Source organism: Rattus norvegicus, chromosome 20 (genome assembly GCF_036323735.1).
Source record: "Rattus norvegicus strain BN/NHsdMcwi chromosome 20, GRCr8, whole genome shotgun sequence".
Taxonomy (NCBI): domain Eukaryota; kingdom Metazoa; phylum Chordata; class Mammalia; order Rodentia; family Muridae; genus Rattus; species Rattus norvegicus.
In genome coordinates, this window is record NC_086038.1 from 28,266,332 (window position 1) to 28,285,650 (window position 19,319).

At 44.5% G+C, this 19,319-nt stretch overlaps 1 protein-coding gene across 1 annotated transcript in view; it reads left to right on the plus strand.

Moving 5' to 3' along the window:
• Micu1 (mitochondrial calcium uptake 1) overlaps nucleotides 1-19,319 on the plus strand; it is a 146,155-nt gene that overhangs the window by 54,558 nt on the left and 72,278 nt on the right. The window contains exon 6 of the mRNA NM_199412.2: nucleotides 7,231-7,345. Coding sequence (NP_955444.2) covers nucleotides 7,231-7,345 — 115 coding nt within the window. The remainder of the gene's footprint in view (nucleotides 1-7,230; nucleotides 7,346-19,319) is intronic.

Here is a 19,319-nt window from a genome sequence, read left to right on the forward strand (position 1 = left end):
AGCAGGTTTATTTGAATCCTTATTACCACTTTTAATCATCGCATCCACCGCCGCTTTAGTTTGAGCATCTTCATGATAACGTTTTCTCTGAGGCCAATGAAGTAAGGAGAACATCTCATTCTGGTCCTCGGGTTGTTCTCAGAGCCCATGTGGTTAGAATTGGGACTGAAAAGAGAGTGGCTTCCTGCAGCTGGCATGCACGTCATCTTTAGCACCTGCCTGCCTCGGCCCGTTGCACAGTAATTTATGTTGCCCCTGATGAAGTGGACCTTTGAGAAGCTTGGACGAGAGTCTGAGTCAGAAGGGGGGGAATCATAAACTACACTCAATTGGAATCATTTAAACTTCATTTTTATTTGGCATGCACAAAGTCTACCTTGCTACACAATTGGGTATGGACCAAATCAAGAGTGACATATTTTAGCTGTGCAACAAGTCATGTTCGATTGAGAATAATGTGACTTTAAAATTAACGTTTTTCCCAAGGCTTTGGAAGCTAGCTGTGCACGAAGGAGATAATGAAGTGTGAGATTCACTGCTTGAGAGAACCGCTGAGCTTTCTCTAACACTCCCCTCTCCCCCGTAACTCCAGGTAGTGATGCTGATTGCCGTTTGGAAACGAGATGCCAAAATCAAGTTTTCTGGAAGCAGTATATATTACTGTCATTAAATTTTAAAGTACAACTTCAAATATTACTAGAGGAATTTGAAATCCTTTTTAGCAGTATAGAGAAATATTGATTCTCCTTTTTTTCACTTTTTACTGTACTGGTGATTCCACCCAGGGCTTTGCACGTGCAAGGCAGATGCTCAGCCACTGAGCTACAAACCTTGCCTTGTTAATTTTTTCCCCAAGACGGGGCTCACTATATAGCTATGGAGGTCCCAGGACTCACTCTGCAGCCCACACTGGCTTGGAACTCACAGAGATCTGCCTGCCCCTGTTTCCCAAGTGCTGGGATTAAAGGTATAGCCCTTACACCCAGCACCTTTTTACATTTTGAGATAGGGTCTTGCTAAATTGTCCTTATGGGTAACTCATGATCTGTCTCAGCCTCCAAGTAACTGAGATTATGGGCCTGCGCCATCACACCTGGCAAGAAACACTGACGAAGGGTCAGTATTTAAAAGAAAAAAATCAGAACACCCTTGAGGCTCGTGAATGATGACATTTTAATTTATGTAACAGTGCTCTGCTCTTTCTTTTTTTTTTTTTTTTTTGGTTTTTTTCGGAGCTGGGGACCGAACCCAGAGCCTTGCGTTTCCTAGGTAAGGGCTCTACCACTGAGCTAAATCCCCAGCCCCAGCTCTTTCTTTATTATTTTCTGAATTCCACAAATATTTTTAGTTCATAAGTTGATACACAAGCGTTTGTGAAGTCTGTTCATTTCCAGGAGCTACTTTTGTTTTAAACTAAAGAACTTGAAAACTGGATGTTAAGTAGAAAGAATGGTGAGGTTAATTGACTCCCTCTTATTGAGTCCAGGAAGGGGAAATCAACTGCTCCGTTTTGATAACCCTGGAACTAGCTGGTGCAGATTCCCCACACCCTGAATGCTAACACAGCGTCCTGACTAGAAGCCCAGCCCCAGGGCCCTTCACGGTTCATGCAATTCTAACCATACATTTATGAGACTAATCAGAAGCCAAAGGGTGGGCACTGGAGCACAAAGCCATCCAACCCAGTTAAACTCGGGGTTTTTAAATTCACTGTGAAATATAGCAATCACACGTGTGAAGAGTGTTCTATTTAGTAATTTTATGTAACGAGTTTTTCAACCAACCTAAAAAGTCAGGTCTGTAGTGGAGGCCTGTAACCTCTGCTACTCAGGGGACTGAGGCAGGAGGATCACAGTCGAAGGCCTGCCCATACCAGAAAGTAAGATCAAGGCCAGCCTTGGAAATTTAGTGAGACCCTGACTCAAAATAAAAAATGAAGTCTGGGGATTCCACTCAGTAGTGTCTTGCCTCACACACATGCAGACACAGAAGTCGGGGGTCTAGAGGTGCAGCCCCGCCTCGGTGGTAGAAGGTGGCTTCCGATTAAGCCAGAAGCCATGGATCTGATTCCTTAGAGGGGAGGGAGGGTGCAGGTTACGGTGCCACAGTACAAGTGAGCTAAAGCAAGCCCCCTGGAGTGGTGTTTCCCAGTCTACACTCAGCACCTTAGTGATCTCAGGTCTGCAGCTCTGCTCTCCCATATTGAAGTAAGGCTAGGTTCTAAGTTCTATTCCGTTCATGGATGTCTGTGAATTCATTGCTTTGAGGCATTCTGTAAGATTTTGTCATCCAAGGGGGAACATTTGTCACTGAATTGACCCACATTCTGCCTCACACGTTGAATTTCAGAAATTGAAGTAATTGGAGGAGAATTTGAGAGGTCACACTTGAGCCGTGCAGTGTGGCCCTGATACTTCATAAGGTGCCTACAATTGGAATTATTTTTTTAAACTATACTCAGGAAATTTTTACCATATACTGAAATGGCTGGAGCCCTCCCTTGGGAACCTAAAGATAAAACACATTTCTCCCAGACGCTCGCCAAGTTAATACTAAAATGCACCTAATCTTATAGTATATGCTCTGAGAAGACAGTTGAGGCATCTTCGAAATATAATTCTTTGCACTTTTAAATACAGCTTCAATTTCCTTCTTACAGTTTGTCTATTATCTTTGCTATTTATACTGCTTTCCTACTTATATTAAATTATTACATATTCTTCGGGTTTTCTTAGAAAAGCTACATTTCAAAAGAGAACATTGTGTTTCCCTTTAGCTCTTTGAGCAAACAGATGATGTTTGCTTAGGGCAAAAAAAAAAAAAGAGAGAGATTTATAGTTTAGTCCAACATTGAACATTACCTGAAAGATTAAGCAAGGGAACATCTTGCTGGCATCTTCCATTTGCAGAGTTGGATGTCAGTAAGACCTTGGAGTCAGAGGCACGAACCCGAGCCCCTGTGCTGCCCGCCTTCCCGTTTTATTTCCATCTTTACCAAACTTGGGCTCTTACATTTCCATTTCCAAACTCATTTTTCTGTTTTCATAGCTTCCCTATGTGTCATGGGCAATTGATTTGAGAATATCATCTATATAAGAGTTAGATCTTTTTAAAAGAAATCATCTAAGAACCATGGGCACAAAACAGCCTCATGATTGGCTTCCTATGAATGCTCCCCCTCTTTTGTTTTTAAGCCCTCATCTCACCATGCACACCCGATGGCCTCACGCTTGTAAACATCCTTGTTTCTTGCATTTCTTTTCCTTCCTGTGTCTTTCCCTTCTTACTTGAGCAGCTCAGCTCTCCTGCTCCCTCCAGAGCAGGAGCCCCACAGACAGCTACTCTGACAGAAAACCCTTTCCTCCCGAAGGAGCAGAAGGTTCTAAACCCAAGCCTGCACCGCTGGGTGAGCTGGCTATAGCTCCCAAGTGTAGTGAGGAGGCCATACGAGTACTGATTGTTGCCCACAGTGGGTCTGCTACATTTCTGTCATGTCTACAGACTGAAGAACTGTCTAAGGATGAGGAGGATCGGCCCGACTTGTATCTCACATGCACCTCTCAAGCTGCCCTTCTAACCACCAAACATCATGACACTAGTGTACATATAGGCCTACAGAAAATAGCATATGGTTGAGAATCCAGAAGTAAACCTGTACTCAGGATGGACTGACTTTCAACAGTGAGCTAAGAGCCTTCAGTAAGGACAGGGTCGTCTCTTCCACAAATAGAATTGGTTTCACTGGATATCTGGACACAAAAGAATAAACTTGAGGGCTTACAAGATGGGTCAGTGGGTAAGGGTGCTTGCTGCCAAGTCTCACGACCTGAGTTCAATCCCCCGGAATCTATAGAGTGGAAAAAGAGAAGTCCTTACTCAAGTGTGCACCATGGCACTTATACACACACACACACACACACACACACACACACACACACACATTTACACATTTATGAATATATGAAATGAAGCGGGGCTGCTTATCTTACTTTATATATATATAACTTCAAAATGAATCAGTAAATTTTAAAGTAAATTGAACTTTACCAGCAAATCCTCTGGTGACTCACGGACACTTCCAGAATAGTAGAAAACCAATATGAAGGGGAAGTGAAGGTCAGGGCCTCCAAGATGTGTCAAGGACTCTCACAAGTCCTCTGAGCGAAGCCAGTTGAAAGATGGCACGGGCCTTGAACAGAGGTTCAGATGACAATAAGCTATAAAGATAACATTGGGCACAAGATGAATGCCCATCAAAGCCACAGTGAACAGGCATGGGGCCTGTAGTCCCAGTACTTGGAAAGTGGAGCTGGGAGGCTCACCTCAAACTTGTATTCCAGAGTAGCCAGGGCTAAGTAGTGAACCCCTGTCTGGAAGAAAAAAGGAAACACTACATCGAGGTACCAGTTCACATCTGTGAGGATAGCTGCAAGGATGTGTAGAGATCAGAGCCTCTTATGATGCTGGCAGTGGGGAGGAGGAGACATATGTGCTGAAGCCACCGAAGGAAAGGGTTTGGCTGCCCCTCAAAACATAAATATATAATACCATGTAACAGGGCAGTTCTGCTGCTGGGTTTACATTGAGAAAAGCCCAACTACTCTGACAGCCATTAGTAAATGAGTAATTAAGTACTGATTTGCACTATAGTGTGGATGAGCCTAGAGAACATTTAATGGTAGAAGCCAGACACACAATATTCGTTAGTTATATGGTTAAATGGCTAAAATGGTGACTTCTATGGAAATGCCATCACAATAATATGTAATAAACCTTCAAAGGAAAATAAAGAAAAACAGTTCAGGTAAAGGACTTGAAAGACAGCCAGCAAATGGATGCATTTTTATTCTGCTACATCTGGACTGGGGAAGAAGGCGCAGAGGTATAAAGGGAGTTGTTGGGAGAGCCAGCTAAGTGAAAATGGACATCAGGATAAAGGTCAACCAGATGACCAGAATTTAATCCTTGGAGCTCGCATGGTGGAAGGAAAGAACTGACCACCTGAGGTTATCTGATGGCCACACTCACTGTGGCAGACACACAAAATCATGTTCTGAGATTCTTGACAGGCAGCATTAGGTAATACTATGTGCTGATGTTAAATTCCTGCTTTTATTGAGTTTACAGTGCCTAAGAGAACATCTTTGGTCACAGGAAATATTTATTCTAATATATTTAAAGTCCTGTAAAGAATCAGCGCGCCTCCAGCTGACTAAGTGAGATGCAAAGGCTGTCTCTATGTAAAATGCAAAGCCGCTAGAGCCGTGTGTTAGTAAACACATAAAAAGGATATCCTGGCTCATAATACGAGCTTTCCATTTTTCTGTCAGTTTGCAATTGAAGGAAAATCTACAGTTACTAGCCAAGTTTGGTTTCTGTCTGTCTTCTTCCAAGCAGCAGGAAGTGATGCTACCTCTGGCCAGCGGTCTATGGCTTGTAAACACTCACCTGCTCCTCGACTTTTGACTCCATGTCTTACTCACTACAGTGCCCAGTACAGCTCCTCCATGAAATGACATTAATGCTTTGGCTTCTGGATGCACTGACTGCATAGGCTAGTCATTGTTTGCCTTTGGGAATGTGTTTTCATTTCATGTAAGTCTTTCTGTTCACACTGTTTTGCAACATATCAGACAATGTATGTAACACACACACACACACACACACGAGGAATTTGCATATTAATTTCCCAGAGAGTGGCCTTGGCACTGGCATAAGAAAGACCCAGCCTTACTGGGCGCATCCTGAGCTGAGTGTCTATCCCAGTTGTTGGGTCAGAGAGAGAATCACTAAATACTGTCCTGGGGATAATTTATCAGCCACGAAAGCCAGAGCATCTCTTGCTTTCTGTCTTCTGTTTGGTTTCTGTGTTGCTGGGGCTGGAACTTGGAGCACGCTAGATAGCATCTCTTGCATGGAGCAGCAGCCCAATCCCAGGAAGTTCTTTCTCCGCCCGCCACTCACATCTAGAACCTGGGAGCGTGTGGCCACACCACCTGGGGGTGTGGGTTTGTACCTGTTTGTGGGCCAGCAGAGTTGTTGGTTAAGGTCCTGCGGGGTGACTTCATGGCGACTTCTGATGCTGGTCCTCTCAATTGCTTAACCACTTCTCTTTCCTTTGTGATGTTGATGGGATCTCCACTAGACAGAGGTAACCATGGTGGCCTGTGCCTGGATGCTGGTGTGTTGGTGCTTGTCCGTTTCCATGAGGCTCCCGCCTGCAGTGCCGCCTTTTGCTTTCTTGCTTGCATGGAATTGTTTCTTTGGTTATGCTTCCTCGGTTTGAATTCTTAAAACCTCTTTCTTTCTCCTGCCTTGGTGCACAGAATAAATATTTCCTTAAGTACCCATGGTTGGTCCAGAACGTGCGGACTTTGTTTCGAGTGCAGCTCTCTGGTGGATCCTTTGCAGTTTTTGAAAGTATCTTCAGTGAAGAATTCAGAGAACAGGAAGTGTTTGGCCAGACACCTGAAAGAGTCCATGCATCAGGCATGCTGACACTGGAACTAAGAACTGGCCTTCGTGACTGAGTAAAGGATGGATGTGCACATTTGGAGCAAGAGCTGAGTCAGGAGCCAGCTTATTTCCATCCAACAGCTGACGCTCAGAAGTGTCCACTCACATAATAATAACTGGATTTGTCACAAAGTCTGATTCCAGATTACATTCCAGAATATTCCTTATCCTAAATACTCTTCTGTGCTCTAGACTAAGATTAAGTAAGAATCCAGAAGGAAAGGTTAAAATTAGTATTTCAGAAGCATGTTTTGGCCTTGAGAACGGCTGCCTTCCCTCTGCTTCAAGACCACAAACTGTGATTGTTTGTTTGTTTGTTTATTCATTATTGGCCAGTTGGAACCAGTTTCCTTTTAGCTTTCTCTTCTCTTTGTTTGGTTACTTTTTCTTTGTACTACCAATTAGTAGTCTTAAGAGTGATACCAGTTGTGCTAAAAGTAAAACAGTTCTGAAGCTGGGCCATGTGTTCGATGGCAGGAAAAAACTGAAACCGGTTTCTAATCTCATTGACTCAGTGTTTGAGCGAAGAACAAATCATCTTGTCTTGGAATCTTCATTAGCTTCAAAACTGTAAAGGATCCATGGGTTTTGAATGCCGCCATAGAAGTGCTTAGGGGATGAGGGAACTGGGATAAACGCCATCCGTCCTTACTGTCTGGGTTCTAATTCAGTCATATCTTTTCTGTTTCCTGCTGGGACCTGTGCCCCTACTAGAAAATTGCCCAGGAACGAGAAAAGTTTGCTGACGAAGGCAGCATCTTCTATACCCTTGGAGAGTGTGGACTCATCTCCTTCTCTGACTACATCTTCCTCACAACGGTGCTCTCCAGTGAGTATGGCCTTCCCGTCCTGTGTGTTTGTAAGGAGCACACAGAGACACAGAAGCGCTCAGTTGGTTGGCTGGCTGGGAAACGGCTCCTGATTTGCACTCATCGGACTATAAATCCTACAGGACTCCATTTGGGTTTTTCTGTAATTTGTGTGTAAACTCACTTGAAAAGAGAAGAAAACCTAGGGTGTCAGGGTAGAATTTTTAAAACCAACAGCCTGCTGGGTATCCCTGCTGTAACTGGGGCTCCGTGTTCGGTGAGGACCCTCCGCACACACTGTCACACACTGTCACACACTGTTTCCATGTGGCATTTCCTCCTCTAAGGAAAACCGGCCGGGTGGTCCTGCTCATGTTAACTGGTCACTTATTGATCCTGGAATGATATTTCTAGAGACTCAAAGCTCAGTTTTCACGTATGTAGAACACAGGTGGGTGTCTGGTTTTTAAAAGTTAAGTTATTTAGGAAGTGCAACTTTGTGGCACTTTCTCTGAGTGTGAATCGTAATCATTCAGAAAAACTAAACAATGTTCCTAGCTCTCTATGTAGTCTGTTAAATGTGACTCAGGCGTTCCTAGCTCTCTGTGTATTTGTTAAATGTGACTCAGGTGAGAGTTGTGTGACACTGCCGGGCAGTGGGGAAGTACTCACCTAGAGCCCACAGGGTCCTGGCTTCAGCCCCAACGGTGCAAAAGGAAATACCCAAAGTGGGCCAGAGTTCAGACGCAATGTTGACAAAGTGATTCCAAGTTCTTCCAGCTAGGGAGGAGATGGCCGTCTCACCTCCTCACCTTATCTCCTGTCCTGTCATAGCTGAATTTCTATAAAAGGTAAAACCCTGAGTGAGACTAGGTCTCTTTATGTAGCCTTGGCTGCCCTCAAACTTGGCATCCCCCTGTCTCAACCTGCAAGTATACACCATTCTACACCACTGTGCCCTGCATGTGGGCACAGACAGAAGACCAGTCCTGTTGTGACTAACTACTTTCAGCCTCATTCCTTCCATTACTGCTAACAAGGGGAAGGAGAAATAGCCTGGTCACAGGTGGCTGGGGTGCCACTGTCAGAAGGAGTGTATGTGGCAGCCCAGAGCTACAGTGAAAATGCCCATTAACATAGTTATGATGACCCCAAAATAAGCGCCCCTTGCCTTTTTTTTTTTTTTTAGACAGGGTTTCTCTGTGTAGCTCTGGCTATCCTAGAACTAATTCTATGGCTTTTCTCAATGTAAACCCAGCAGTAGAACTGCCCTGTTACAAGGTATTATAAATTTACGTTTTGAGGGACAGCCAAACCCTTTCCTTCGGTGGCTTCAGCACATACGTCTCCTCCCCACTGGGTGGGTTGGTGGATGGATGCATGCATGAATGGGTTGATGGATGGATGATGGATGGATGTGTAGGTGGATGGATGGATGGATGGATGGATGCGTGGGCGGATGGATGGATGGATGAGTGGGTGCATGGGAGGGTGGGTGGATGATAATCAGGCATTGCTAGTAAGTTGCATAGAATTGGAACATGAAATGCATTTGTGTATTTATTTTTCTGATAAACAGCAGGCAGCTGGGGTCATAGAAAACCAGTAGTGCAGTGGGAAGGGTCACCCAGCTGAGGCAGGACCACCCATCTGCTGAGTTGCTGGCACTCAGTGGGTGGACTCCCAGCATTCCCTTGATGCTGCCCAGCTGACTGAAGCGGGGACCCCAGGACACTTGAGAAGCTGTACTCTGTTGTCAGAAAGAAAATCTAAGAACTATGTGTGGCAAATTGTTCTTTTCCAATTTACCACACCTAAAAATAAACCTAGGAGCTGCTTTCCTGAAGAATTATGTTGCACAGCATGATCGCCCATCAAATAGTGTTCATTCTCATGGAAACTTTGGCAGCTTGATGAGAAACACAGTGTACATAAAGTAAAAGACATTGATTTCTTACTCTTGCCCTTACAAGACTTGGGTGAAGGACCTTGGCTAGGAAGCCACTGAGCGGCTGTCCTCCTGTCTCATACACATGCACACACACGGCTCAGAAACCTTTCTCTTGCTTTCTTTTGTTCTTCTTGGCCCTAATCTCTGCTTCAGAGTCTGGGTCACTCATTGTTTACCTAGTTACTGTGCGCTCTCCAACCTAAACCACCGGTTACCTCACAGCGATCTCACGGGGCTTTAGTGATGGCCATGCAGGTATCCACAGTGCACGAAGAGTGACAGCAAAGACACAGAACAAGAATATAAAACATGCTGGGTTTGTTTCTTCCAAACAGGCCAGGAATAGTCTTTGTAGCTGTAGTGTTCAGTCTGCAGCTGTGCCGCCTGAGTGGGGGAACACGGTTTTTAAATTAATATATCATGGCACTTGGTTCTGTATGCTAATTCAGAGCCCTGTGCTGTACCCTCCCTAGGCCGGATTCACAGAGAGTCTGCCGTCTACACCCCATTTCTCTGGTCTACCTCGATGGACTCCCTTGGAGTTTTTTTTAGCATGAGCATGTGCATTAAGCAGAATGTCTAGTAATTACATTTAAAATATTTACTAGCTAACTATTCATGGATAAAATCAGCTTAGAGTCTTACTAGACAAGACGATTAATAATTATTACTAAGTAATTTCCAAAGAGCCTCTGACCCTTAAAGTCGGTTAATAAGAATCAAGCGAGAATGCAGAGGCACGGTTATTAATGGCCATTGTCTGCAGTGCCCAGCTGCAGCATTCGCTCGTGGTCCTGAGATGGAGGCGGGCATCTTTCCTCATAATCAGGTACCTCTGTGCTGTGAGGATTTATCTACAATGCTGGATGTTATTAATTTGAGTCACCTGTACCACCGTTACACTACATAATGACAGTGTAGCTTAAAATCTGGCTCTCGTCTAGCGTCAATCGACTTTATTTTGACAAATGACCATTTATTTTGTATTCTTCTCTCCATATCTATCCTAATTAAAATTGTTAATCCTGTGAGCTAATAACACGAAACAGTCTTGGTTGGGGAGACAGTGGTAGTGAGACATTTACATAAGCTCATGATTAAGCATCTCCCTGGCTATTCACTATAAATCTTTGAAAGTCCCCAGAGAAATCTGTGGCATGCTCAGTACCTAGGGTTTTGAAGCCCGTGTGGGTCTAATAAATGTCAGGCATAATTCAGTGCATTTCAACTTTGGCTCTTTTAGACTTTAGGCAATGAATAAAGAAATTGAATTGTGGTTTTTGGTAGCTGAATTTAGCTGAGTAAATATTAAATCGTGTCTCATTGTTTTGCATATTTCTTACAAATACATACAGGTGCTGGAAAACTACAATAATGTTGACAGTTTAACAATTCTTTCAGGGGTTGGGGATTTAGCTCAGTGGTAGAGCGCTTGCCTAGCAAGCGCAAGGCCCTGGGTTCGGTCCCCAGCTCTGGAAAAAAAAATTCTTTGAAAGATGCAGTATAGGAGATCACTTCTGAGCAGCTGTGTGTGAGAAGAGTATGTCATTCAGTAGCCCCAGCTCTCCAGGAAGTAGACATATTGACATCACTGGATTAGCCACCACCCAAGGTGTTTACTTCAGATGAACAAGACAGAATTCTTCTGGAAAGATGTCTGACTCGTGACAGTGTCACATGTACTTGAGTGTCATGCCCTGTCTCTCTTCTGTTACCCTGGGGCTGAAGATTATCCCTCTCTAAGTCACGGATAACTCTTGTGATAATTGTCCCCTTGTCCTCAGGGCCACCCCTATCCTCTTGGTCTTCTCTTAATAGCTGGGAAGGGTCTGTGGGAGCTTAGTTCCCAGCAGTTACTGGTGTTTCAGGGCCTTTGCTCCTGGCCTGTAAGCCCTGCTTTCTTAGAAGCTGGACTGGAATCGTGTTTATACCTGTGTGCATGCCTGTCTACACGCCTGTCGCTGTGCCTAGCCTCAAACTTGCAGCTTACACTGTTGTGGATGTTCATGACTGACTCCTTCCTTGTTCCTGAAACAAGTTTTTAAGGTGCGGTTACAAGCTGGGTTTAGGGGCACATGCCTATAATCCCAGCATTTAGGAGTTTGAAGCTGGAGGACTGCTGCAAGGTGGAGATCAGCCAGGATGTATAGTGAATTCAGGGCCAGCTTGGAGCACATAGCAAAACCTTGTCTCAAAAGGGTCAGGACAAGAAATACTGCCCTTGAGTGTTTTCCCTAATTACCGTCTGTCCTAGAGAGGCCAGCACAGTCTGTGGCACGTACAAGTACTCCACATATTACTTGTTGGCTATATAAATGAAATTTTATGATAAATACTAAAATTTTGTATTTCTGAACATACGTTCAGCTTCTTGATTAATATTTAAAACTATTTTGCATTAATATTCTCTATTATATATTAGCAAAGCCAGAAAATTAATTATACTGGCCAGAATTTTTTTCTTTTTTTCTTTTCTTTTTTTCGGAGCTGGGGACCGAACCCAGGGCCTTGCGCTTGCTAAGCAACTGCTCTAAAACTGAGCTAAATCCCCAACCCCCAGAATTTTTTTTCTATTGGGACACTTAAAGAGATTTTGGATACCAAACAGACTAACATGTAAAGAGAGTCCTTCAGATTGAGTGGGGTAAGTAGCAAACTTGGATTCTTTTAATAAAGCAGCTCTAAGCGAGGTGACAAATTCCATCTCGGCACAAGCCGTTGCCTTGGTTATTGAACTTCTATTTTTGAAATGAAGCCACACAAAATGAAAAGAAGGTCGAGTGGGTGAGCGTTTTTCTTTAAGCTTTCTGGATTCGAGAACGGGATTCTGTCACATAGGCAGATGTAATTTGGGCATAAAACAGTAATGAACTTAAAGAGAGAGCGTTTATGCCGTGGAGCCTGACCACGTGCAGGTACACACGGATTGCTTCATAAATCCCTCCTGCAGGCTCTCTGGCACTGAACACACTTGACAGCACAGTCAGTGTCAGGACGGCCGGGTACGTGGATGGGAGATGCGGCCCTCGGGGATAACGTGCAGAGATTAGCTGTGGCCTGTCAGCCAGAGCCATCAGTCTTTACGCTTGTCTTCACACGAAAGGTGGTGGTGGTGGTGGCACGGGTCTGGCTGGAATGTATATTATAATGAAAATGGCAGTGGAAGAAGTTGGAGTGTCTATACAGCTGGAAGCTGGAGAAATACAAAATAAACATACATATATATATATATATATATATATATATATATATATATATATAAAACACTATATCATATACTATGTATTATATATTTCCTAAGAGGCCTTAAAGGTCAGAATCTTCTGACATGATATGTTTCATACTGTCAATATTTAGAATCTTCAGCAATTGACCAATTAAGCACACAGCATTTCAATGAAGAATAAAGGTCTCCTCCTAGGATTTCCAAATGCCAGCAAAACCGGATCAATATCAATTTTAAGTCTGTTCTGAGAATACATTAAATTTGTAACTTACTGTTTAGACCATAATGGAGGAGAAACATGGTTCTTCTGAGTGGGAGCCCCCAGTAAGTACTGCGAGAAATAACAGCTTGACACCCTCTGGTTTTAAGGGTGACTTGGACAGTCTGTAAATCCCAGAGCGTGGGCTTGTCCAGGCCGTATGCAGAGTGCTAGCATCATGACTGCTCCTGCATGTTGGGCAGCTTCCCCGCCCCCCAGATGTGGAAAGGTTGACTGTCTAGGGTTGGGCCACACCACACCACACCACACCACACCACACCACACCACACCACACCATACCCCGCCCCACCCCACTCCCAGCTATATGAGGCAGTCTTTTGTAACTGCCAGGAGATCTGAAGGACTGCAGGGCGTGGAGATGAACTGGTACATCCAGCCCAGGGCTCATCCCCAGCACACACACAGAAACACCTAGTATTGCTCTCTGTGAGAGGCAGTTTGTTATCCCTCTTCTCCCTTGACTACCAAATCCTTAGAGTGTCCCCCAACTATGTGTGCAGCAGATTAACTGTTTGAATTGGCCTTTATGGCGGAATTGAACCCTGCACAGCCTTCATAAAGTTCCTACCCTTTAACTCAACAGTTCTTTCCCATGAGTTTAGACTAAGGAAATAATCATGTCTATAATGATGTGGGTTTAGACTAAGGAAATAATCATGTATATAATGATGTGGGTTTTAAAGTATATTGGAAAAGAACTCAGGGTGGCTGAGTCTTTCAGTTAGGCCATAAGACCGTGGCCTGAGCCAGCTACTCTAAACCTAGCAGTAGGTCCAGTAGCGGTCTGTTTTTAAAGGTTGATTTATTTGTGCATGTGAGAAGGAGAAGGCATCAGATCACATTATAGATGGTTGTAAGCCACCATGTGATGGCTGGAAATGGAACTCGGGACCTTAATATAATGTATGTAATACAGAAATGTGGTCAGCAATGAAAATGTTTATAATGTATTGATGAGTCAAAATTTACCCATTATATGAGTCCATATTAGACAATTATATATGTTTATACACAGTGTGAATGTCGGTATTTCAGTAGACTTTTAGTCTTGTTTCTCCAAGGATATTTCTAAGTACTGTATTCTCAAAGATAGAAACAAATTTCTTATTTTAATCATTTCTAATTACATAATGTGAAAAACTGTATGTTTGTGTGTATACACAGGGAGCAGGCACTCTACTAATTACGCTGTCTCCCAGCCCAGCAATGAGATGTTTTAGTGACGTGATGCTATTTCACAGTGTGTGGTCTGGCTCCCCTTGAGTATGATTCATGGAAATTTACAGCTATCCAGACACAACAAAAACAATCAGAAAATAACAGAATTTACCCTTGCTGGGCATATTGTTACTAAATGGTAAAAAACTAAAACTTATGGTATAGTCAGAAAGATCAGAAAGTGTTTAAAATCCTAATTCCAGCACAACCCAAAGAAAGAACTTTAGTTTCAATTTTATTTCATAACAATATTTTTCTGGGCTGGACTGATGGCTCTGCGGTTGAGAGCTGACTGCTCTTCCAGAGGACCTAAGTTCAATTCCCAGCAACCACATGGTGGCACAACTACCTACAATGGAATCCAATGCCCTCTTCTGGTGTCTGAAGTAGTGATAGTGTACTCACATATATAAAATAAATAAAGTAATTTAAAAAAATATTTTTCTATAACAAACTATAGTTTTGTTCTATTTAACTTTATGTTTTCTTTCTTACTCCCTTGTGTTCTAAAGACATCGAACAGCACACACATAGGCTGCTTGCTAAGGAGAGAAGCTGGCGATGCCCTCTAGATAACACGTGATACTGAGTGACTTGCTTTGCATGTAAAGAAGCTCACTTAATTCTTCACACTACCTTATGGGCCTCAGTGGAAATTTGAGGTTCCTTTATAAACTTAAACTGGACAAGGCTCTAGAAGAAAGTCCCCTGATGGCAAAGGACTGCCTCAGGAACTGTGAGTTCTGGATCGTTCCACAGTCCATGAACTCCTGCCATAGACTTGGGGTCACAAAAGTTCCAGGACATGTCCTCTCCTCCTTGTCCACAGCCCCTCCCCCCCAGGCCCGCAGCTCTCAGATCAGGGTGACCAGATATCAGGTAAGCTGGAAATAGGGTGACTCTTGACTCACTGGTTTCTCCTCCAAGGGGGTCGGCAGCACCATGAACTCCTCCCAGAAGCAGCAAGTCACAGGGTCTTTGGCCACCTGCTGAAGGCCACCACTGGTCATACAGTTGAGGCTGCTTCACCTTCTAAATACGTAGGTCAACTCTAGTGCCACCGTCCTCTCGGACAGTGACATGCTGTGCATGACCATCTCAAAAGCATGGCTGGGGTGTTCAGGTCTCAAAGGTAAAGGTTGCTGATGAAAGCCATATCTAAGCATACGCTGGGCAGCTTCCTTCTAGCCTCTCCACCAAAACTTCAAGGAAGCCACACATCTCCTTGCTGCTGTTCAGCCCTCGCTGAACCAGGCCTGGTTCTCTTTCCTTATTTTCTTCGGCCGTTGTTCCTCTGAATCCCTCTGATCCCTCTGTTCCTTCAAAGCACCGGGAGAGGTGAGGCATCCTGGATCCTGGCAGGACTTGCCTGGGGTCTTGAGCTTGTTGAACTTGTCTGTGTAGCTCAGACAAGTGGAGGCCAAGTGCAGTAAAGCATGCCTGCACTCAGCACTGAGAGGCTGAGGCAGAAGGATTCCAAGTTTGAGTCCAGTGTGGGACACACAGAAGGGCCCTGCCTCAAGACTGAGTCTTCATATGTAAGAACGAGGCCACTATATGCAAATACATGGCCACTAAAAAAAATATTAAACAGTTTCGGTTTGTTGTTTCTGTTCTTTAGCAGTGAGGCCCCATTCAACTCTAGGCACGGCTTGTCTTGCTGCAGTTCAGGAGCAGCTAAATTTGTTTCTGGAGAAGGGATTCTCCCTTCTTACAGACCCAAACTCAGCACCAGTGGCTGAGCAGAGGTGAGAGCTCACAGGCAGCCTAAGGCACTGACTGTGCAGAGTTTTGGCCCCTGTGCTTGCGTATGTCTGGTGGTAGAGAAAGAGGCCCATGAGTCCAAGCTGGGCCCTATGAGGATCTAACAGCTTACCGACCTGTGGGAGATTACATTGCAAGTTAATCACTGTGTGGGCGGGACATAGTCCCAGTTTCCAAGTAGAGCTTGAGCTCTTACAGCAAGATGTCCACAGCAGGTGACTGGTCACTGCGCTAACCCTTACAACACTATTTACAATAGGTGACCTCATCTCTGCACTTAGCTCAGATGTCCGCCTCCGGGACTGGGACTCTGGTCACCTTTGCCTGAATGTTCCAACCCTCGACTCAGAACCTTCTGGGTAACAGTTTGACTGTCTGCTCTATCCATTTGCCTTTGAAGCCCCTGAGTCATCCTTCTGTGGACACTCCCTGCTCTCCCTTAGTCTGCTTCCTTATTGAGTGCTACTGAGATAATCACAGTCCCAAGTCATCCTCTGAATGCCCTGATGGAGGGCTGCTGGCCAGTGCAATGAGGCACTCTTACAAGCTGAGGCACTGGAACCCTGGCGCCCTTGAGGCATCGTTAGTAATGTAGCCATGTTAGAGGACTAGGAACCAACCCTAAAGATCCCAGCCAACACCTGGCTCTTTACAGGTTCCTGAGGCTGAGTTCTCTGAAAGTTCACTTCCTTTGCTTCCAAGACTTGGAAAGGGAGCAGGTGATTCCCCCAGGCGGGCTGTCCTCTTTCTGTTGGACATCAGGATAAGGAAAGAAAGAGGCCCCAAGCCTTGTCCTGGATAGAGGGAAATCCAAGATGTTATCAGGGAAGTGCTTTGAAGCTCTGCAGGCAGTGGAGCAATGGCCCTCTCAGCACCAGCTGCAGAGCCCCACCCCCACCCCACAGCCCCCTTCCAGCAGAGTGGGGGCAGGGAGCCCAATGGGTTTCCAGAGTACCTATGAAGCAGTCACTGCCAGAAATAAAACCAGACTGAAATAACCAGCCTAGGTCAATGAAAAGAGAATCCATCTGCTGCTGCTTAATTGCTTTTACAGTGATTCTGAGGGTATTTGCATTTTGGAAAGCATTCTTCATACGCCACAGTCTCCCAAGGCAATGTTGAGCCCCAGCTGTGGCACTCTCAACAGAGGAATGTTCCTACTCCATAAAGGACAGGAGCTCCTCCAGACATCCTCCAGCAGCCGGTACCTGAAGCATTCAGAAAATCTATTCTTAAAGCCAGGAGTGGCAGTGCGTGTTTGGAATCCCAGAACTGGGCCACATTGATGTTCAAGGCCAGTCTGGATGATAGCAAGGTCCAAGTCAGCTTAGCTTAGAAAAAGATGCTACCTCAAAGTGAACAAAAAGAAATATCTAATACATACAGAGCTTTTAAAAATTATTTATTTTTTGAGACAAGGTTTTGCTCTGTAGCCCTGACTGATCTTTTCTGCTGTGTAGACCACTCTGGCCTTGAACTCAGAGATCTGCTTGCCTCTGCCTCCCAAGTGCTGAGACTCTAACTGTATACCCCCACACCAACTGTTTGTAATTTTGTTTATGTGTATGTAGATGTACTTATATGGCACATTCTAACAGTCTGAAAATGGCTGAAGGAAGACCCTAGACTCAAATAGTATGCAAAAACAAAGAGTGTTTATTCTGCAGAAAGAACCAGCATGAGGGGGACAACCATTATCTAAATGGTGACCCTAGACAAAGGCACAAAAGCCTTCTTATAGGGAACCAGGGGAACTCTCTAGAAGGATTAGGTAATCTAAAATTCCAGTGGTGGGTGTTAGGGGCTCACAGATGGTGGTGGTCTGCACTCCTGTGTCAAGTGTTCAAGCATGTGATGGGATAGGGCTGCCCAGTGCAGATGCCCCATTCTGAGATCAGAGAGTTTCCCATTCTTATGGTTATCCCCAGGCTGTTCTTTGCGAGGGGATTTTATGGTCTGTTCCTACAGCTGGTGTCTTATGACCTACTGTCTGGGACTCATAAGTCTATTCTGAAGCTGGTACCTTAAGGCCTTTTTGGAAATCAGGCCTGGTCTTTAAAATGGAGACAAATGGGGTTCTTAAATGGATGCAAGTTTATATTGTCCTTTTAACATAGATGTAAGTGCCCGTGGAAGATGGTGTCGGGTCCCCTGGAGTTGTAGGTGTTCATTTATAAGCTGCTTGATGTGTGTGTGGGAATAAAACTCAGGTCTTCGAGTTCCTCTTACAGAGTTCCTCCCTCCCCCAATCCTACAGAGAGCAAGATACCAGGGCATCACAAAATAATCTAGTCCATTAATTTAAAAAAAAAAAATGCAGTCTTGTCTGGCATCATGTGATAACCTAGGCCATTATTTAAAAAAAAAAAAAAATGCAGTCTTGTTCTCAGAAGCACATCAAGTCCAGAGTAGCTATATTGAGGATGTTGCTCTGTGAGGCATTGCCCACTTAAGGTGCTTCACAGGCAGACCTATGGGATCCTGAAGCTCTCAAGCAGGTCTGAGAGTCCTGGTAGAGATAGGATAATGTCTCTGGGAGTTTGCAGGTCTGCTTATTTAATTAATTTAATTAATATAGTTGGCAGAGTTTGTGGGGACTTCATCTCAGATAATCAGATGCTGTCTGATATCTGAACAAATACAGCAGAGAGGCCAACCACTGAATGGAAGTTCATGGTCCAGAGGTTTTCCTGACTCAGAATTCCCTGCTACTGTACAGCAGTTACCTCATTATAGCCTACAGCATCCATTATAAACGGGAATGATGGCATAAATGGGTAGTAGCTCTTTGACTGGAGAATCAACTGAAAATCAACTGCTTGGAGGGTGACCTGTTCCTGTGTTCACGGTTCCATCAGTAACTGAACAGTCCAGGCAGCACAGGACTCCCACTGTGAGAAGAGCTGCCATGGGACCCCCCCATAAGCTTGACTTGGTGCATGCAGACAAGACACTTTTATTATTATTATTATTATTATTATTACTGAATCGGAATGTTTAAACTGTGTGCTGGAGTAGCACAGGGTTGTTATTGTTGCTGTCATTAGTGTCTCGGTGTGAAACTATTGTGAAGATAGATTTGTAACCAGATTAGACCTGATACAGCCCCACAGCCTAGCAGGGAAAGATTGCCGTGTCCATCTTAATCCATTCCAGCATGTGGCTAGACAGTAGAAATCATGTAGGAAATAGGTTCCGTGGCTCCGGAAAGGGAAAGCCTCACTGTTTGCTCCGTTCAAAAGAATGCCTCTCTAGCCTTACTGTGGAAGCAGGTCGTGAGTTGCCATAAACCTAGGACCCCTGAAACTTGCTGGACAGCTAGATTTTTAAAGTCACTGTGAATTCTACACTTAGAGGGGAGCGGGGAGGCTTCCCAGAGAAGCCTTGGAGGCATGCTGTTTTGAGGGTTGTTCGTCTTGCCCTTTTTGATGTGGTTGATGGAAGACTGAACAGATTATGGGGATTCCTGACAGGGAACCTACATTGGTGAGCTGGCTGGGCATACTAAAGTGACAATGTGCTGGGAAGACAGAGTTCAGCGTGGTGGGTCCTCGC